This window comes from Narcine bancroftii, chromosome 2 (assembly GCF_036971445.1).
Source record: "Narcine bancroftii isolate sNarBan1 chromosome 2, sNarBan1.hap1, whole genome shotgun sequence".
Lineage (NCBI taxonomy): Eukaryota > Metazoa > Chordata > Chondrichthyes > Torpediniformes > Narcinidae > Narcine > Narcine bancroftii.
The window spans coordinates 96,007,214-96,028,849 of NC_091470.1; the positions used below are offsets into that span (position 1 = coordinate 96,007,214).

Here is a 21,636-nt window from a genome sequence, read left to right on the forward strand (position 1 = left end):
CCAGATGCCCTTTGAGACCAAAGTCTGCCTTAGTCTTGTATGTACACATTAAGTGAGGGAGTGGTGGGGGCAGTTTAAAGGAGAAGCTTGGGGCTGAGTTTTTTTTTGAATGAGTGGTCATTCCTGGAACAAGTTGCCAAGTGACATAGTGGGAGCGGATATAATTGTGCAGTGGTTCTCAACCTTTTTTCCACTCACTTAAGTAATTCCTTACTCACCAGAGAGCACCTGTGGCATCCAAAGTTGAGAACCACTGCAATAATGTTTGAGTCTTCTCGATAGATGCATGAATATATAGGGATTAAGAGATATGTCATATGCAAGTGGCAGAGTTTTCATTGAACCTGGGCATTCTGTTCAGTGCAGACATGTGGGCTGCACATTTCCTCTGTCAGTTTGTTCCACAATCTATCACCCTCTGTGAAGGAGGTGCTCCTTGGGTCCTTTTTAAATCTTCCCTTTCACCTTAAATCGATGCCCCGTAGGTTTAGGTTCAGGTGGGGAAGAAAGGTTATGTCTAGCTGCCTAACCTCTGCCCTTCAGGATTTTATAAGCCTCTATTAGAACCCCTCCCTCGCCCTCTTGCACATTAGGGAGAAAACCCCCAGCTTATCCAGACTCTCCTAATAATTCAAACCCTCCCCCTCCCCAAGTCCTGGCAAAATTCTCATGGATCCTTTCTGCACCTTTTCCAACTTAACGTTGGCTTTCCTATAGCTGGGTGACCAGAACTGCACACAATGCAAACAACTGTCAGCACTGCCAGTGTGGACCCAGAGAAAGCAGGGGGCAGGGACACAGCGCTCTTCCACAAGGTCCAACCGTCTGGTTTTAATGCTGGGGGCTCCACACAGTCTACAAGTAGCCTGTTAAAGGAGCTGACAGTTTTAACTGAAGTTCCTGCAAACACGGGGACTGCTCCCAAGGTGGCGACGTCCGTGCTGGCAGCAACTTTGAGGAGTTACAAACTTCGGGGAACATGAGGACTGGCACAGGGCACCAGAAATGGGTAGAAATAACCCTAGTTGAGAAGGAGAAGCAGAGGAAACAACCCTACAACACGATGACCACAGCAGCAGACCAGCAAGCACATCAGCTGCTGAAGGACCCACAAAGGCTGCAGGCTGTTTTCAACTTGCAGTCGATGAACCTGGCTGCTGGAGACTGGCTCATGGGAACCAAGAATCAGAACTGGGATTTGAGAAGGTGCTCAGGCTTCCTCATATCAGCAGTTTGGATCTGGAGTTCAGATGGCCACAGATAGAGGATGCTGGAGCACTGGAGGCAAATCCACGGACACTCGGTAACTGAAGACACTCTTTTGCTTCACTTTCTCTTCCTGTAAAGGGGTACCGGGCAATACTAATGGCGACTCTTTGTCTGCCTATGTCTGCTAAAGGGTATATTGTGTAACATTACATTTTCTGTTTTATTACATGACAAAAGGATCTTGATCTTGTGGCACTGAATTTTGTAGGAAGATGGGCAAAATTGTCAGTGCTTTGATGAGGGATAAATTACAAGTTTTTCTTCCCGTTGTAAGGACCAGTTTTTGTTGTGCAGGCTGCAGATATGGCCTGGATACTCTGCCAGGATCCGTAGGACAGATGGAGGATTGATGTTGATGGTCGATTTGTCCCATAAAGTAATTCGGAATGAGTCTGTTATAGATGTCATGTGAGTATCTGTTTCAGTTCTTAATTTATTTGTTGCTTCTAGATGCTATCTTTGTAATTTATGCTCTTTTGGACCTCCATTAAGCAGTCATTTCTCCTTAGTATTTGTTTCTTGATACTTGTGAGGTCTTGGTCAGCAGGCAGCACTGAACTTGATGCCAAGGGAAAGTGAAGAGGATACCCCGCAGCAGATCAGATCTTTTTTAATTCCATGTGCACCAATCTCAGCTCACAGGTTTATAGACTTTATGCCGCCAACTATTTGAATTCTTTGTTTCTCATGTTAAATTCTAAGGACAATAACATCAACTGATTGTATAGAATTGAGAAGATTAAAGGAGTGATCTGCTTGAGATTTTTGAATGTTGATGGTAGGCACGAACACTGGGGCGAAGGAGCTGCTTCCATCTTTTCTGACTCTTGTTTGCTGGGGTTGATGGAGACAGATTATTTTCTCTGATTCAAAACCATGGATACAAAATCCTAAAAATTAAGCTAATAAAATTGGGAAAGAATTTTTGAAGGATCAAATGGTAGAAATCTCTTTTTACCTTCGCTCCCAAAGTAGATGGTGAGGATATTTTGGAGCTTTGAAAAATTGATGTGAATAGATTTTAGTTTGTATTGGGTGGGGGGGGTGGTGCTGAGTGACATGAAGGACAGGTGAACACATGGAACTGGACACTAATGAAAGACCACCAAACTTGATGAACTGGTTCGCCTGTCCAGAATTTTGTTCATCCATGGCAATGATGCATGGTGGCTAGCAGAGAAACAATTTAAAGGAGGAAACATTGTTCACTTTTTCCCTGCTGTGCTTCTATAAACCTTGACTTCAGATGTTAATGAAAGTCTTGTCTCTTTCCTTTTGCAACACATTGATGCTTTTTCCCTGCTGCCAACTACTGTCCTTTCTCACTCCTGCTTGCCAATCCAGCACTTTCATTGAACTCTGAAACCTTCAAGTGTATCTGACTTAGAGTGAAACAGGTCATTCAGCCCATCCACTCTACCATTGCTTATGCTCTCCAGCCTATTGTGTTCTGAGTTGATCTTTCTGTTCAGCATGTTCCCCATGTATTGCTGTTCAGTCCATGGACAATGTTTCTCTCTGCAGGCAGGCTATATACCAGAAGAACAGCGAAAACTTCCAGGACGACTGCATGAAGCAGCTGGTGGGTAGCACCATCATGACCAAGTACAACAATCGTACCTACCGTATTGATGACATTGACTGGGATAAGGATCCAACGAGCTCCTTCCAGATGACTGATGGGAAAGATGTCACCTTCTGTGAATACTACAGGTCAGTATTTATTCACCTTTCATCATCTTGATGTGAGTGGCAAGGTCAACTTTTGTTACATTTGGTAAATGGTCATGATCCATCTATAACTGAGTGGCTTGCTAGATTATTTCAGGGACTATTTGAGAGCCAACCACTCGGGATGGATCAGGAGTTGCAAGTAGGCCAAGCTGTTTTCATCCATGGAAGCTGTTAATGAACCAGATGTTTTTCATAATTCAGTACTGTAGTGTTTTTGATCATCATTGCAAAGACTGGTTATTGTTGTATTTCCAGATTATTAACTAATTAAAATTTCCATGGATTAGAAATCTGGTCCTGGTTAGTCTGGACCTCAATATTACTAAACCAATAACCATTACACAAGCGCCATACACTGATTGATGGTCACAATCTTGCTCATGGGTAACAGTGACGAAGTCTGACATAATATACAATGTGGTTCAAGGAACAATGAACAAGATTTTGATTAGATCTGCATTCAAAACACCTGTAAAGAAAAAACAACATTGATTTGATTACATTTTAAATTTAGGCATACAGCACAGTAACAGGCCCTTCTGGCCCATGAGCCTGTGCCACCCAAATACCCTATGTATGTTTGAAAGGTGGGAAGAAATTAGGACCCAGAGGAAACCCACAGAGAATGTACAAACTCCTTATAGACAGTGCCAGATTCGAACCCGAGTCTCTGGTGCTGTAGTAGTGTGGCACTAACCGTGGTGCCCACTCTCCATTTTGCAAAAGTTGTGATGCAGTCCATGAAACTGGTTTCATTCCTGTCTACATTTTTTCATTCCTTGATGAAGGGCTCAACCCTGAAATGTTGGTTATATATTTTTTATCTTTGCTATAAAAAGTACACTGTTTGACCTGCTGAGTTTCTCCAGATATTTTTATTTCAACCAAGGTGTTTGCAGACTTTTGTATTTTACATTTGCTTTTTATTAATTTTCCTGCATTTTCAGTTTGACTCCAGATGCTTCTTTGACCTACTGAAGAACAAAATCCTAAGACTTATACATCCTGATACCGGCTGAAGCAGCCTAATCTGAAGAAGCAGGGATGTGAAATGGAATTTGGGGTGCTGATTTATGAGTTAAGCTGGATTGCTGTGCCATTTGTATTATGTTGACCTGTTGAATTTCAATTGCAGCAAAACCTATGGGATTAGCATCCAAGATCTGAAACAGCCTCTCCTGGTACATCGAATAAAGCAGAAACAAGGACCACAGGGACAGGTAAAAATGTGGGATCTTTGCCAACTCTATATAGTTATCCTAAGCCCTATTCTTTCCCCTTTTGTTCCCCAATTTTCAGGTACAATAAACAATTGGATTTCTTTTGGAATGGTGGTGAATCATATTGGTGTCAGAGTTTAATGGACAGAATCCTTTGTAAAGGACAAGGGCAAGGTCACATCGCGGATCAGGCCATTGCCTCATAGCTTCCGAAATCCACGTTCAATCCTGTCCTTGGGTGCTCTGTGTGGAACTTGTACATTACTCTGACTGCATGGATTTCCCAAAGCTGTTCTGTTTTCCCTCCCACATCTAAAGACGTGGCCAGTGGCTTAATTGGCACCTATACATTGTCCCTGGTGGGTGGGTGAGTGATAGAACCTGGAGGATATTGATGGGAATGTGGGAAGAGTAGTAGGTAGGGTTAGTTGGCAAAGGGAGTACCCATGAGTCTGCATGAACCCTAGTTGGAAATGACTTCGGTGTAGTGTAAATAGGTGTTGCAGCATTAGAAGCGACTCTGCAAAGTAGTTTTCCTTTTGTGGATGGGGGAGGTGTTGGATGAATTATAATTCCGCTAACAACTCAGTACTCAGTACTGTACTCAATGTGTTTATTTCAATGCAAGAAATATTAGGAGTAAGGGAGATGAACTTGCATGGATCAGTATTGGAATTAGAATATTGTGGCCATTACAGGTTGATGCAAGACTGGATTGGCTAATGCAGGTACCAGGGTTTAGATGTTTCAAAAGGGTTAGGAAGGAAGGTTTAAAAAAAGTGGGAGGGGGTAGTATTAATAATCAAGGGTAGTATAACAGCTGGAGAAAGGGAGGATGTTGTGTAGGGATTGTCTACTGGTTCATTGTGTGTGGAAGTAAGAAACAGGAAGGAAGCAATCACTCTATTGGGTGTAGTGTAAAGACCCCTGAATAGCTCTCAGAATGCCGAGGAGCAGATAAGTAGGCAGATTTAAGAGTGGCGCAAAAATATCGGGGTTGTTGCTATGGGAGATCAACCTCTAATATTAATTGGTACCTCCTTACTGTACTGTGAGGAAGGAATCCTGACAGAGTATGTGGACCAGCCGACTAGCAGAGAGGCAATACTGAATCTAGTATACTGACTGGGTAATGAACCTGATAGAGTGACAGGTTGACCTCTCGGTGGGGAAACGTTTCAGTGAGAGTGATGACAACCCCCTGACAATGATAGAAGTAGACAAAATAGTAAAGTGTTTAATTGGGGAAGAGCTCATTAAGATCAGATTAAGCAGGAACTGGGAGAGTAAATTGGGAACATATGTTTTCGGGGGTGGGGTGGGAGTACAGAAATAATGTTGAGGTTATATTATGGACGATTTGTACGTGAAAGTTTTGCTTCCTTGTTTGCCAGAGAGGTTAAGAAAGGGAAAGTGCTGGATGATGAGTCCTGGGAACTGGATGAGGTTTACTGCAGGAAACTAGAGATAAGATTGTTGGGGCATTGGAAATTATCTTTGTTTTCCCTGGCCACAGGTGAGGTACTGGACAATGGAAGATATAGATCCCTTGTTTCAAAAAAAGGTAATAGGAAGATTCTTGGGTATATTATTATGAGCCCAGAGAACCCCAAAACCCAGCAGCAATAAACATTCACCAAAATGAATGGTCACTTCAACAAAAGTTGCTTTTAATTATCTTTAAACATGAAAACATTAACTTAACCCCCTTCTAATTCTAAGCACACTTGTGTCAAATGTGTGTAAGTTCAGAAAAGTTCTTTAATCCACAGTCCAGTCAAGTTCACTGGTTACAGTAAACTTAAACTGTGCACAGAATTTAACATTTATGAATTTCACCAGGCTTTGGTGCTTGAAAGGTGAATGGTTCTTGTTGGTTTTCAGAAAGAGATTTGTTGCCTGTTGGTCAGCCACTTCAGTGTCTTGCTAAAGAAACTTGCCCCATCAGGGTTTTCTAGATGATAATCTCTTTCTTTTCAGGTCACCACAGAGTTCCTTTTTGTTTCCCTTATTTCAAATGAAACATTATGAAGCCAGTCCTCTCCTCTTGTACGCACCACAACTCACAGCCCATCTTCAAAATGGGGTTTTTCCACAAGCTTGCCAGCTTGTCCTGTTCCAGTCCCAGCTGCTGCTGCTGAACTGTAAAACTGAATTCTCTCTCTCTCCCTCAGAGAAAACCACATGACCCTCTTAGAACAGCCAACTGCACTCAAGACAGACTGCGGCTCCAGACCTAATCCTCCGTTCATCTGTTGCTTTCCAAAACAGTAATCCATTACTCCACAGTATGTCCAATTAACACCTACTTGTGAAGTCCTTATAGTCATTTTTCAAACTTTGTGCAAAGGCACTCGGAGCCTGAACTGTCTGGCTTGAGTAGAGCTCTGGCATTTTAAATGAGATCTGTTTTGAAGTGTTTATATGTGACCTACACTAAAGAAAAACCCACCACAATTTATCTCCTTTCAAACATATATATTTATACAATATAAAATATAACATAATCTGTCACAGAATGTACAATCATATGATAGACCAGAGAATCTGGTATCATTGGTAGGCAAACTATTGGAGAGGATTCTTGGGGACTGGATTTATGAGTATTTGGAGAAGCATAGTCTCTAAGATGGACAGCGTGGCTTTGTGAGGGGCAGGTCATGCCTCGTGAACCTAATTGAGTGTTTTGAGGAAATGACAAAAGAAATTGAAGGTAGGATGGGAGATGTGTATATGCATTTTAGTAAGGCATTAGACAAGATCGTCATGGTAGACTCGTTGAGAAAGTCGTGAGGCATGCCTTGTCTTGCAGAAAGCAGAGGTAGTAGTAGGTGGAATATATTCTGCCTTGAGGTCAGTGATGAGTGGAGTTGCATAGGGATCTATTCTCAGACCCTTGCTCCTGGTGATTTTTATAAATGACCTGGACAAAGAAGTAGAAGGATGAGTCCGTAACTTTGCAGAAGACACGATGTGTTGTGGATGGTGTTGAAAGTTGTTGTATCAGCAGGGATATAGAGAGGACGCAGACTTGGATAGAGAAATGTCAGTTGGAGTTCGATCTGGATCAGTATGAAATGGTGTATTTTGAAATTGAATTTGAAAGTGGAGTGCAGAATTCTTCACAGTGTGAAAGAACCAAGGGACCTTGGGGATCCAAATCCAGAGATCTATCAAGGTTGATAGTGCAGTTTAGAAGGCTTGTGGTATGTTGGTCTTCATTAATTGGGGTTTGCATTTAAGAGCAGTGAAGTAATGTTGCAGCTCTATAAAACTCTGGTGAGACCACTCTTGAAATATTGTGTTTAGTTCTGGTCCCTGCATCACAGGAAGGATGTGGAGAGGATGCAGAGGAGATTCACCAAGATTGGAGAACATGTCTTGTGAGGCAAAGTTAACAGAGCTGGGGCTTTTCTCTTTGGAGCAAAGAAGGATGAAAGGTAACTTGATAGTGGTCTATGAGAGGCATGGATAAGGTGGACCATCAGCATCTTTATCCCAGGTGACTGTAGGAAATGCCAGAGGACATCTGTATAAGGCGAAAAGAGGAAAGTTTAGGGGAGATATCAGGGGCAAGGTTTTTTTAAGTAGTGGGTGCCTGGAATGCATTACCAGGGATAATGATGATAGAATCTGGTACAATAGGGACATTTACAAAATTTTTAGACTGACACATGGATGCAAAAAAAAATAGAGGGATGTCAGTGAGGTAGGAAAGGTTTAGTTTGTTGAGCAGGTTTATGTAGCTCGGCACAACATTGTGGGCCGAAGGGCCTACACTGTGCTGTAATGTTTTGTACTTTGTTTCAAGTCAGGCAATATCTGTGAGGAGAGAAACCAATTTGAATTTTCAGTTCAAAGGCATTTAATCAGGACAGTGAGAGAACAGTGTTGCAAGTTGCTGCAAGAAGTTTCCAGCTTCTCTACTGCCTCCATCTAAAGTAAGTCCAGAAACCCTGATCCTTTCCAGTAAATCTCCTGTATGCCCATTCCTAAAGCTTTAACTTTCTGCCTTCTAATTTAGTGTGATGAATGCTGCAACTAGTCTTTGTGTTTCACTTTGCCGTCAAGATTTGACATTGGCGTGACGCTACCTAAGAAATGAGACTTGAATTGTCCAGTCATTGTCAATAAGTAAATTTCAATGTGAAGGCTGATTCAGATTTTAATTGAAGTGTAATTTTTTTTTGTTGTTGCATTAGTTAATCCAGAATGAAATTCTTCTTGTGCCTGAGCTGTCCTTCATGACTGGGATACCTGATCAAATGAGGAAGGATATGCGGGCAATGAAGGCAAGTAACCACCTACAAATTATGCAAAAATATAGACAGAAGGAGGTGACCAAGGTATTATCTAACCTCAAGAAATTAACAAGGAACTCATGAGCTTCTTTGGGATAATCACAGAGCACTCATGAGGCACTTTCAGGTACATTCTCCGCCAAGAATGCGCCTGCAGAAGCAGTATCTGACCTGTGCAAATGCCGTTTAGGTGGCAGCGCTAAAAGCTTCAGAGAGCACTCTGGCTCCTGTCCCTATGGGCTGTCAGCGCTGGGGCGACCGGTGCGGGCTGTTGATACTGGGGCGGTCGGCATGGGATGTTAGAGCTGACATCCGGCGCCGGCCGCCCCAGCATCCCGCACCGGCTGCCCCAGCACTGACAGCCCACGCCAGCTACCCCTGCCTGACATCCCACACCGGGGGGCAGGGGCAGCAGGGGTGTAATATGCGGCTTTACATCGGGGTATTTTGGCCACTGAAAGTGCCTATTGTGTTGTGTGCTTAAATAGAAATGGGGTTTCCAAATGACAGGATGTACACATATACCCCCGTTTTAGAATACTCACTTCATGAAAATTTGTTTTATGAAGAAACCTTACAAAAGGTTTTGAATGGGTTTGAAGACTTTTACGAAAATAGTTTTCAGTAGTAGTGAATGGGTTGTTGCTTTATGCCATTTCGGCTTATGAAAGGTTTCATAAAACGGGGTATATATGTGGATTAAAGGGGAACCCAAAAAGTGAGATGGCAGTGGGAATAGATTTTGCCCTAGGCTAGGATGGACCTGTCCTAGAATTGATTGAGTAAACCCAGAATGGGACAGCGTAGAGAACTCCATATTATTGTACCATGGGCTGAAACAATTTGATCTAGATTCTTGTGGAATATCTTTGAAGTGAGGAGATCTTATTGAAACGTCTACTTCTTGAGGGGGCGTGACAGGGTAGGTATGGGGATGTTTCCATGAGGAGTGGAATTTTGAATGAGGGTACAGAAATTAGGGCTCATTTAAAACTGTGGTGTGTAGTAGCTCCTGCAGAGGCTCTTCATAGATTACAGCTCAGCCTTCAATACCATTATTCCCTCAGTGCTAGTTACGAAGCTACAAACCCAAGGCCTCTGTTCCTACCTCTGCAGCTGGATCTTGACTTTCTCATTGGAAGACCTCAGTCAGTAACAATTGGAAACAACAACATCTCCCCACTGATCATCAACACAGTCTCATCCACCCAGACCATGCCCTTTTCACTTTGCTACCATTGGGGAAAAGGTACAGGAGCCTGAAGACGAGCACTCAGCGGCACAAGGACAGCTTCTTCCCCGCTGCCATCAGATCCCTGAACGATCAATGAACCAAAGACACGGCCTTACTTTTCGTGCACTGTTATTGTTTTTTATTTTTTTATAGTAATGCCGTAAGATGGTTATACTATGTATGTTTGCACTGTGATGTTGCCGCAAAACAAGATATTTTATGACATGTTCATGACAAAAAATTCTGATTTTGAGATCCCTGGACTTCTCTACCTAGGTGGCAAAGATTAATTATCCCAACAACCATTAGAAAATAAAAGAGCCATTTTCTACACCACATATTCCACAAACTAACTTTCTTTCTTTGGCTTGGCTTCGCGGTCGAAGATTTATGGAGGGGTAATGTCCACGTCAGCTGCAGGCTCATTTGTGGATGACAAGTCCAATGCGGGACAGACAGACACGGTTGCAGCAGTTGGAATTGAAAATTGGTGGGTTGGGGTTGGGTGTTGGGTTTTTCCTCCTTTGTCTTTTGTCAGTGAGGTGGGCTCTGCAGTCTTCTTCAAAGGAGGTTGCTGCCCGCCGAACTGTGAGGCGCCAAGATGCACGGTTTGAGGCGATATCAGCCCACTGGCGGTGGTCAATGTGGCAGGCACCAAGAGATTTCTTTAGGCAGTCCTTGTACCTCTTCTTTGGTGCACCTCTGTCTCAGTGGCCAGTGGAGAGCTCGCCATATAACACGATCTTGGGAAGGCGATGGTCCTCCATTCTGGAGACGTGACCTACCCAGCGCAGTTTGATCTTCAGCAGCGTGGATTCGATGCTGTAGGCCTCTGCCATCTCAAGTACTTCGATGTTGGAGATGAAGTCACTCCAATGAATGTTGAGGATGGAGCGGAGACAACACTGGTGGAAGCGTTCTAGGAGCTGTAGGTGATGCCGGTAGAGGACCCATGATTCGGAGCCGAACGGGAGTGTGGGTATGACAACGGCTCTGTATATGCTAATCTTTGTGTGGTTTTTCAGTTGGTTGTTTTTCCAGACTCTTTTATGTAGTCTTCCAAAGGCGCTATTTGCCTTGGCGAGTCTGTTGTCTATCTCGTTGTCAATCCTTGCATCCGATGAAATGGTGCAGCCGAGATAGGTAAACTGGTTGACCGTTTTGAGTTTTGTGTGCCCGATGGAGATGTGGGGGGGTTGGTAGTCATGGTGGGGAGCTGGCTGATGGAGGACCTCAGTTTTCTTCAGGCTGACTTCCAGGCCAAACATTTTGGCAGTTTCTGCAAAGGACGTCATGCGCTGGAGAGCTGGCTCTGAATGGGCAAACTAACTACTAACCTATTTAATGGATGAATTACCGGTATGTCCAAGAAGCTCAGAGAATTTCTGTTCTATTCTATTGTGCCTTGTAATAGAACAAATGACAGTTGGAGGGGTGGTCTCTATTTAACCACTCATTAGAAATGCAGTGAATTTGTGAGCTTCTCTGGGACAAATACTGAGCACTTGTGCTGTTTTCTGAAATAGAAAAGGGCTTTTGGAATAATGGTGTGCGAATATGTTCATCTGTGATTCTGATTTCAGGGTTTCGTTTGATATTGCAGGATCTGTCTACAGAGGTTAACTTAAGTCCTGAACAGCACCAGTTGGCTTTGAGAAAACTTCTGAACAACATCAAAAAAAATGCCAGTGCTGAGGAAGAGTTGGCCCTCTGGGGTCTCATCATTGATGATGATTTGCATAAGGTGGGTCTTTGGAATTTCCTGTTGTGCAGCATTTGTTGTATTGGAGCTTAGCATAGACGAGTACTGCAGAGCTGCTGAAGCTGAGTATATCCCCAGTGCAATGTGAGAAAAATCAATCTTCTGAACTCTTGCCCTGCGCTCAAGGTCCTTCAAGCAATATGGTGCAAAGTGTGGGTGGCATTCAAATTCTTTTTTTTGTGAACAGGAATTAAGAGTGAGGGAAGGAGCCACTTTAAGCTACCTTCAAGTGTGGCAGTGGGTTGACAGTCCATTTGCTTCTTTCAATTGGGAGTTCTTTGGAAAATCTAGGAAATAATCTTGAAGAACAGCGTCTACCTGAGTGGCCATATCAGGTCTCACTTTCACTTTTTAAGCTTGGAAAGTGCTCCCCTCCCATGGGTTGGCCATCCTTCCCTCGCACACGTCATCTCCTGACTTAAAAGTGAGTGGGTTAGCCACTGAGCTTCTTCAGGAGAGGTGAGGGAGCACATGGAGTGTTCTTTTACAGAAACTAAATGTTTACCTTTAAAAGCCAACACTGAAGTTTTCTTAACAGACAGAGGGAAGAGTGTTACCCACTGAGAAGATCATCCTGCGGCAAAAGTCACTTCCTAGCGGGCCTGATGTTAACTGGTCAAAAGAGATTGTACGGGAAAAAGTAATCTCTGCGGTAAGTTTGAGAGGGTGGGAGTCACCCTTGGATAGGTGCATTACTGGAATTGAACGGAACACACAAAAAGGCCAAAGTTAGTTTGTTAACTAATCAAGTGTGGAAGGGGTTGGAAAGGAGCCAGTGGGAGGTTGGAGAGCTGGCACTATTTTGAATTTAAAATTTCACAATAATTTGGTAATGGCCAAGTAACCTGATTATTCATGACAATTTTTAATTTTTAGACAAACAGCACGATAATGGGCCATTTAGGTCCACAAGTCCCTGCCACCCAATTTACACCTAATTAATCCACGCTCTGGTACGTTTTTGAACACTGGGAGGAAGTCAGCCCCCAGTGAAAACCACACAGACATGGGGAGAATGTACAAACTCCTTATAGACAGCGCAGGGTTCAAACCCCAGGACCAATCGCTGGCGCTGTAAAGATTTTGTGCAAGCCACTAAGCCAACTGCGCTGCCCAATGGTCATATTGGGTTTCTAGTATTTTAATACGAGGCAAATCTGTTGCGGCTTCCTGCCATTCCAAGAGCTAGGCAGGAAACAATGCAAATAGTTCAAGATTATTTTATTGTCATGTCATAAAACAAAAAATGTGATATTACACAAAAATTCCTTTTTTTTGTGCACAGGTTCCAATACATAGCTGGGCTCTCTTTTTCCCAAAGAAAAATGCAATGCATGCAAAAGACCTAATTGGTTTCATGTCAAAGACAGCAGAGCCCATGGGAATAACCTTCGTGCAGCCTGCATTCATTGAGCTAAAGGATGACCGGATCCAGACGTACATCCGAACCCTTCAGTCACACCTGGAGAGCAATGTATGTTGCATCTCACTTTGAGCGTGACAGATGGAGATGTTGATTTGAAATGCTATCTGAGTTGTTGGATGGGAATAAAAGACCTTCAAAATGTACAGGGTTGAGGTTAATGAGGCAGCACTGGTTTCAGTGGCAGGATTGGCTTCTACTGTGATGTAAATCAAAACAAATTAAATCTTATCACGACAGAATTCTCCCAATTCTTCATTTGTGCTAATTATATCCACCACTAAAACTGGTTCACCAGCTACTTGTCATCTTTAGTGTGTGAAATACTGGCTGCTGTGTTTACACAGTGTAATAATTCAAGAGCAAATGATTATGCAACTAAGCTAATTACTTTGAAGTTCTGATCATTCAAAAGGAATCAGAAAACCAAAGTTATTTTTCATATTGTTGGGTTTTGGAAATATGAAACTGATACAACATGGTGAGAGGTTGAACGCTGAGTTACGTCGGTCTTTCTTTCCCCTCATCTCCCTCCCCTCCAACCCCACATTTCTAACCATAGCTCCAGTGTTTGTTCCCTTATCGAATGGAATGCTGTCCTGGTCCAGTTCCATATCTGTTTGACCTTTTAAAAATTCATATTCTCAGAGTTCAGTTAAGATTGTGGTGTGTATCGTGACTGGTAATCGTGATGACCTCTACCATGCCATAAAGAAATTGTGCTGTGTTCAGAATCCGGTGCCCTCACAGGTAAGTTCATCTTGTGGACAAGTTGGAAGCATTCTTTATTGGATTCACATTAATGTCATTGGCACTATGCTTGTTTTTTGCAAGATGACAGTGAGTAAACATTAAAGATGTCTCTCTGACTGTAAACTATATTAGGCTATCCTGAAGTGGACATGAAAAACACCTTAGAAATGGAAGGCCGCTCTACATTGTGCTCTGAAGTATAGTATCCTGGGATCAAAGCTGTTAAAAGGAGCTAGAAGAGACAGTTAGTCCCTTGGGGCATTCCTTTAGATGAAGGAATGTATAAAATTAGGACAGTGGCCCAGCAGAACTCTGCTGTTGATCTTGCTGGAAGGCTCCAGCATATCTTCTGCTCTTGAATCCCTTCTCAGTCAAGTCAAGATTACAGTGTTCTCCTGTCCTTGATGCAAAGCATGCAGACACTCAACCAGACATAACACACATGCTTGACATGTATTTTATCTATAAAAATAAATTAATATTGTTTTGTACCAATGAGTCTCAGATGGTTAGTGTGAGCAGTTCCTTTTGTTGTTCAGCATTCTCACTGCCCATGGGAAAAAGCTATTCCTCAGCCTGGTGGTGCTGGCTTTGATACTCTTGTATCTCTTCCCTGATGGGAGCAGCTGAAAGATACTGTGTGCAGGATGGAAGGGGTCCTCAATGATTTTTGCATCCTCTTCAGACAACAATCCTGTTAGATCATGTCAATTGGGGAGGGGGGGGTGGATCATCTCCAGTAATCCCCTCTGCCACTCTTGTGGTCCTGTGGATTGACTTCCGATCAATTTGTCTGCAGTAACCGTACTGTACTGTGATGCAATTGGCCAGGACACTCATAGAGCTCCTGTAGAAAATTGACATTTGATGGACAGTAGCCTGGCCCGCTTCAGTCTTCCCAGGAAGTGTAGTTGCTGTTACACCTTCCTGACAAGTGAGGAAATGTTGAGTGTCCACAATAGGTCACTAGTTAGGCTTACTCCAAGGAACCTGATGCTCTCCACTCTACTACAGAGTTGTTGATGTCCAGTGGAGGATGGTCATTCCTGGTCCTCCTGAAATCCATGATCATCTTAGCCTTGTCCATGTTAAGACTTGGGTTGTTACTCTTCAACATTTCACGAGATTTTCCACCTATTCTCCATAGTGCGATTCATTGTTGTTGATGATGAGGCCAATCACTATTGTGACCTTTGCAAACTCTATTATTCTGTAGGAGCTGGATCTGGCAATGCACTCATGTGTCAGTGTGACAGTGTTCAATATTCTTCTACCAACCCGAACAGACTGTGGCCTTTCAATTAGGAAGTCCAGGATTCAATTACAAAGAGGGGAATTGAGTCCCAGCGAGGACAACTTCTCCACCAGCCTCTGGGGAATGATCGTATTAAACGCCGAGCTGAAGTCGATGAACTGAATGTTGTTCTCCAGGTGGTCCAGGACGGAGTAAAGCGACTTCAACACATTAGGCCTTCCTTTTAAAGGCCTGCTTCATCCACTATTTTTTCCAGCAGTTGCCACAGTCCTATTTGTCTCTTCCTTCTCCAGTATTGTTTTGATACTTTGTTGGTCTTCAAATATGTTTTTTTTCCTTGATTTGGCAGTAATCCTAAAGGGCTCGTTTATCTGCTGCATCTTTCATGACTCTATAATTTTTTTGTTCCCATTCTATCCACTTGCCGTGTCATATTTTTCTCTTTATTCTCTGTGCTGATATTCCAGTGCAGTGCAGTCCACCACAATGCTTATGTGTTGATGTGGAATTTATTGATGAATAATAATGTGCTAATTTATTCTTGCTAGGTAATCAATGCAAGGACTGTCTCACCAACTCAACGATTGCGAAGCATCTGTCAAAAGATTCTACTGCAGATTAATTGTAAACTGGGTGGAGAGCTATGGGCTGTGGACATACCGCTGGTGAGTAGGGTTGGGTTCCAATGTTGTGCATTTCTTTGTGTTGCTGTGCTGTAGGACAGCCTTTGCCAACTTGGTGCAGTGATTTACCTGTTGGATTTGTGATTTTCATTCCAGAGCAGGTGTGCACAATCAGGCTGAGGGTCTATGACATGTCTTCTTTATTGGTCTCTCATGATGTCCCTTTTCTTAGATGTTTTGAAAATCGAGATGCATTGCATCAGGTTCCCATTTACAAGCTTTTTTGTTTGTTTTTCATTTATAGGTATTTTTTCCTTTTAGTATGAGTACAATTTATTGGATGTGTCAGCCCACTGAAAGAAGCATGTATTATGTTAACTGTCCACTCATCCTCTTTTACTAATGGATTATTAGGTTGTGCAGTGTCCCTGCTCTTACAAAATGCATGTATACAAGAGGTTTTGACCCCTTTTAGAGTTTTTCCATTTTAAATTAACTCATTTTATTATGTATCCTTTTGCCCAATGTTAGATCTGTAGTGGCGCTATGGCAGTACTATAACTCCCAGGAGGTGTAAAACTGGTCATGTGACATGAGTACGTGTTGACATCAGTGCATGTTGAGCACATGCTTTTGACTTTTAAAAGATCACATGGGTGATGAAGAGAAAATCCATTTGATTCACTCTAGAAATGCCTTGTGTGGTTATTTTGTCATGTCCAATATGATTTCAGTGGCCACGTGTTGACCCAGACGTGTCCAGATGATATTAAGCTCTTGTTATCTAAGTGTTCATTTGTAGCTGTAGCAGTGGAGACAGACATTCTATGGCTGGCTAAAAAGCGCAGCAAGTCTGAACAACCAACCCTTCCGATATTGACCCCGTGTCACACTCTCGTGCTCTTAGCACATCACTCCCTCCAAGCAGGCAACACCCCAAGACAAGCAAGCAGCCTGTGGACACCTCATCTTGGTGTTATTACCACAGGGGTTAGGGGTCTAAATGCCTGCAAGTTGTCTTCCACCATGCCCATTTGCGGGAAGCGCCAAGGCCAAACAGCCAGTAAGGGCTGCGGCGGTTGCCGAGAAACTTGCAAGTCTACTGTATGTATGGGACCAGTTGTCCCAGCGAAAGTTTCTGGTGACTCAGGTTCAGAAGTTAGTATATTTCCACCCAACGGTTTTGACACACACCATCCTACCCCGGACCTGCAACTACAAGCAGTTAACACTTCCAACATTCGAACTTTTGGCACCAGGAAGATGAATGTCAAGTTCGAGAATCATCTCTATATTTGGGCGTTTATTATAGCAGCAGTATCCCGACCTTTGCCTGGTGCATATTTTCTTTGGGCTCATTCATTCTTTGTCAACTTAAAAGGCTGTCACCTAATAGCAGGCAAATACCTATACCCCTGCTCTGCACAGGGGTATATAAACCAGTACTGGTTACATAAACCAGTAGAATTCTCCAAGCTGTTGGAAGATTTCCCTTGTATTACTACACTACAATTTTCTGCCTCCACTGCAAAGTACAGTGTTACTCACCGCATTTGTAATAAGGGCCCTCTTATCCATGCTAAAGCATGCCACTTGCCTCCAGAGAAGCTGTTCTTAGCTAAGAAAGAGTTTGCCAAGATGGAGGAACTAGGCATAATTCACAGGTTCAACAGTTCCTGGGCATATGGTCGCGAAACACAATGGAGGTTGGCAATCTTGTGGAGATTACGGGTGGCTTCACGATGCCACCATCCTGGATCATTATCTGATACCCCATATTCAGGATTTCTCGGCTAATTTGCATGGAGCAAAGATCTTCTCCAAGTAGATTTGGTGCTTGGCCGTCACCAAGTACCGGTAGAGCCAGAAGACATTCCAAAAACAGCAATAATTACCCCGTTTGGGTTGTTTGAATTTTTATGAATGCCATTCGGATTAAAGAATATTGCTTAATCATTTCATTGGGTGATGGAAGCTTTAGGACGTGGTATGACTAATGTCTTCATTTACCTTGATGACATTTTAGTGGCCAGTGGGACTAAGAAAGAACATTTGGAACATCTTGTTTCACTTTTTATTCATTTTCAAAAGTGTGGACTGACCATCAATCCAGATAAATGTGTTTTTGGACAAGAAATTATTGCTGCCATCCAAAGTTGAGGCCAAGACCTGCTACGGTTAGAAGTCTGCAGGAATTCTTGGGAATGGCACATTTTTTTCATCATTTTCTTTCAGGAGCAGTTCATGTCATGAAGACTCTTTTTGATTTACTGTTCAGAAATGCCAGAACCATCCATTGAACTGAAGAGGGAAACAATGCCTTCTTAAAGATGAAAGATTTGCTGATATGCTCAGTTACCCAGTTTTAAATGCAGCCACCACCCTTTTTACAGATGCTTCCACTATGGCCATAGGAGGTGCACTTCATCAGTATGTCAATGGAGACCATTAGCATTTTTCAGCTGCCATCTTGGTGAAGCAGAGAAGAAATACAATGCTTTTGATAAAGATCTTTTGGCCGTTTACTTGTCTATTCAACACTTGGGTTATTTTTTGAAGAGCAGAGATTCCAGTGGCCACAGATCCATCTCTTCAGTCTCCCTAGTAAATACCAAAGTGAAATAATGACAGAATATTTCTTTATTTCATGGTGTTGCCTGTGGTTGTCGTCCTGCCTATTTCAAAATTACATATTTCAACCCTAACTCCTATTGATTTTGGAATTGTACTGTAATAACCAAGATGAAGGCAACCTCCAAAAGTACAATACATAAAAGTACTGGAGATCCTCAGGTCCTTAATGAAGAGCTCAAGTCCGAAATGCTGGTTACCCTTTGCTTCCTATAGATATAGATACTGCATGACCTGCTGAGTTTCTCTAGCACATTTGACCCCAATGTCTGCAGACTTTCTTTTTTAATTCCAGTCTGCAAAAGTAAATCACTCAGTGTCATGATATAAAAGTTTATTTCTGAAGTTCTCGATGTTGACCAAAACTGCAAGTGTTGATGTCCTAGAAACAACCACATGACTGGACCTGCGAGCTGCCACTCTTTGCAAGGCTGAAAATTGAAGATGCTTGACTTGATACTGGGGGTAATGAATAATGTGTGATTGTTTATGCCTGTCTGATAAGTGAAGATGAGGTTTCTATTTTATTGTCTCAGCTGAAAGAGCTCTGTTATAGAGTTTCAGTTGAGATTAGACAGCATACCTGGCAGGGTACTGAAAATCTGCACCAACCACCTAGCCGGAGTGTTCACAGATATTTTCAGCCTCATTGCTGCAGTCAGAGGTTCCCATCTGCTTCAAAAGGGTATCAATCAAGCCAGTGCCCAAGAAAAGTTGTGTGAGCTACCCCAACGACTATCGTCCAGTAGCATTAACTTCTACTGTGATGAAATGCTTTGAGAGGCTGGTCGTGGCCAGAATTAACATTCACCTAAACAAAGATCTGGAACCATTGCAATTCACCTATTGTCACAATCGCTCCACAGCATATGCAATATCGCTGGCTCTCCACTCAGCTCTGGATCACCTCAAAAACTGCAATCAACTACAGTTCGGCCTTCAACACCATTACTCCCTCAGTGCTAGTCAAGAAGCTACAAACTCTAGGCCTCTGTACCCCCCTCTGCATCTGGATCCTTGACTTTCTCATCGGAGACCACAGTCAATATGAATTGTAAATAACATCTCCTCCTCACTGATTATCAACACAGGCGCATTCCAAGGATGCGTACTTAGTCCAATGCTCTACACCCCATTATATACCCCATGACTCTGTGGCCAGTCACAATTCCAATGCTATCTACAAATTTGCTGAAGATACCACAGTTGTCGCAGAATCACAAACTGCAATGAGGAAGTGTACAGGAGGGAGATGGATCAGCTTTTTGAAAGGTGTCACACCAACAACCTTGCACTCAACTAAGGAGATGATTGTAGACTTCAGGAGGAAGTCGGGGGAGCACTACTCAGTCCTCATCAAGGGCTCATTAGTGGAGAGGGTCAAGAACTTCAAATTCTGTGTGTGAACATATCCAAGGATCTGTTCTGGAGTCTCCATATTGATGCAATCACCTAGAAGGCTTGCCAGAGGTGAGGAGTTTGAGAAGATTCGGTATGTCACTGAAGACTCTCAAACTTCTACAGGTGTCTGTGGAGATCATTCTGGAGGGTTACATTACTGCCTGGTATGGAGGCGCCAACTCTAAGGCAAGAATAAACTCCAAAAGGATGTTAACTCAGCCTGCGACATCACAGGCACCAGGCCACTCCATTAATGACATCTACATGAGGCGGTGTCTTAAAAAAGTGGCCTCTATCCTCAAGGCCCCTACCACCCAGGCCATGCCCTCTTCACTCTGCTACTATCGGAAAAAAGGTACAGGAGCCTAAGGACAGCTTCTTCCCCACTGCCATCAGATTCCTGAATAATCAATGAACTAAAGTTACTGCGTTACTTTTCATACACTTTTTTTATATTACTGTTGTAAGCTGGTTTATAATATGTATGTTTGTAATATGATGCTGTCGTAAAGCACCAAATTTTGTAACTTGTTCATAACAATGGACCATAACCTTTAAAGTGCAATATCAGTTCTATCATACTTATCCAGCTTCAACCAGTTGTCGAGTAAGAAAAATTTCAACTGATTGTCCTCTTTTTTTTCCTGATGAATGTTGCCATCTTGTCCAAGTCCACTGTGGAACAGAAATATAGTCTTGCTTGTATTAAAATGACTCTTGCCTTCAGGAAGGGGAAACCAAGAAAACACAAATCAGTCTTCATCGAGGAGAAAGCAGCAGAGGGTAAAGAACTTCAAATTTCTGGGTGTCAGCATCTCTGAAGATCTATCATGTTGATGCAATCATGAAGGAGGCTTGCCAACGGCTATATTTCATTGGGAATTTGAGATTTCCTGCATCATCAAAGACTCTTGCAAATTTCTACAGGTGTACCGTGAAGAGCATTCTGACTACATCATTGTCTGGTATGGAGGTGCCAATGCACAGGACAGGAAAAGGCAACAGGGTTGTAAACTTGGCCAGCGCTATCATGGGCATTCGTCTTCACTCCATTAAGGACATCCATAACACCATAATCAAGGACCCTCACCACCTAGGCCATGCCTTTTTCTGTTAACGTCAGGAAGGAGGTAAAGGAGCCTGAAGATGAACACCCAACATAACAAAAACAGATTCTTCCCTTCTGCTGTCAGAACAATGAACCACAATGTTGGACAATGAACCACAGACACTACTGTTGTGTATGCACTCACACAATTAAGACTCGGAAATGTGATGGTTTCTCATCCTTTACTTCTATTAGAGTAACCTGGCTACTGAGAGGGTTAAATAAATGGAAGGGTGACATCATGACATGGTTATCATGATGTCCAGCAGAGGGCGGGCTTATACCCTACACTCTTTCCCCTCACCCGTGCAGTAAATGCTGACTGGGCCCCCTTTGAACTAATAAGATTACATTTGGCCCAGGACTACAAGTGAGAATTAGAATACATCTCATGAGTAATTATGATTATAAAAGGGGAAGTATTTAATAATAATCAGGGCACATAGTCCTTAAATTGTTCAGGTAGTCTTCTTTCTCTTTTGGACCGCCTGGTGTGGTTTGCTCTGCCAGTCTTTGCTCGGGACCTGTCGTCAGGTCAGCGGCGACTGCCCACCTTCACTGACCTTTGGCAGTGACTGCCCGTCTTTGCTGCCCTCCTGGCTGCGTGTCTCCGTTACTGGACTATTCACTGGACTGCTCAGCTCCACAACCATCTCTGCCTCCCCCCTCACTTGGTCTGAGGGGTAGGATAGTTGGGGCAGGCTACGGCACCTCCTCCAGTTCATGAGGCAGTTCATGGACCTTAGTGTCAGTTAGTGCTTGAAATTAGTCAATGTGTGTTACTTCCACAATCTGTCTCCCCTCTAGAACAGAGTATGAGCAGGGGGTCAATTTTTGTTAGATTACTCTTACCACCCATGGGTCTTTATATTGTCTATAATCTTATACTAGAACTCTCTCGCCCACTTCCAGCGTCCTAGGT

The 21,636-nt window shown here is 43.0% G+C and overlaps 1 protein-coding gene across 8 annotated transcripts in view; it reads left to right on the top strand.

The window, feature by feature from the left end:
• Positions 1-21,636, top strand: part of LOC138753926 (piwi-like protein 2) — a 135,849-nt gene that overhangs the window by 71,262 nt on the left and 42,951 nt on the right. For 6 of the 8 annotated variants that reach the window (XM_069917494.1, XM_069917493.1, XM_069917500.1 and 3 more), the window contains 9 exons: positions 1,564-1,677; positions 2,794-2,982; positions 4,139-4,223; positions 8,426-8,515; positions 11,362-11,502; positions 12,059-12,172; positions 12,806-12,994; positions 13,592-13,693; positions 15,500-15,616. In XM_069917494.1, the coding sequence (XP_069773595.1) occupies positions 1,564-1,677; positions 2,794-2,982; positions 4,139-4,223; positions 8,426-8,515; positions 11,362-11,502; positions 12,059-12,172; positions 12,806-12,994; positions 13,592-13,693; positions 15,500-15,616 (1,141 nt within the window). The remainder of the gene's footprint in view (positions 1-1,563; positions 1,678-2,793; positions 2,983-4,138; positions 4,224-8,425; positions 8,516-11,361; positions 11,503-12,058; positions 12,173-12,805; positions 12,995-13,591; positions 13,694-15,499; positions 15,617-21,636) is intronic. The other 2 variants (XM_069917496.1, XM_069917495.1) reach the window with 2 other exon arrangements.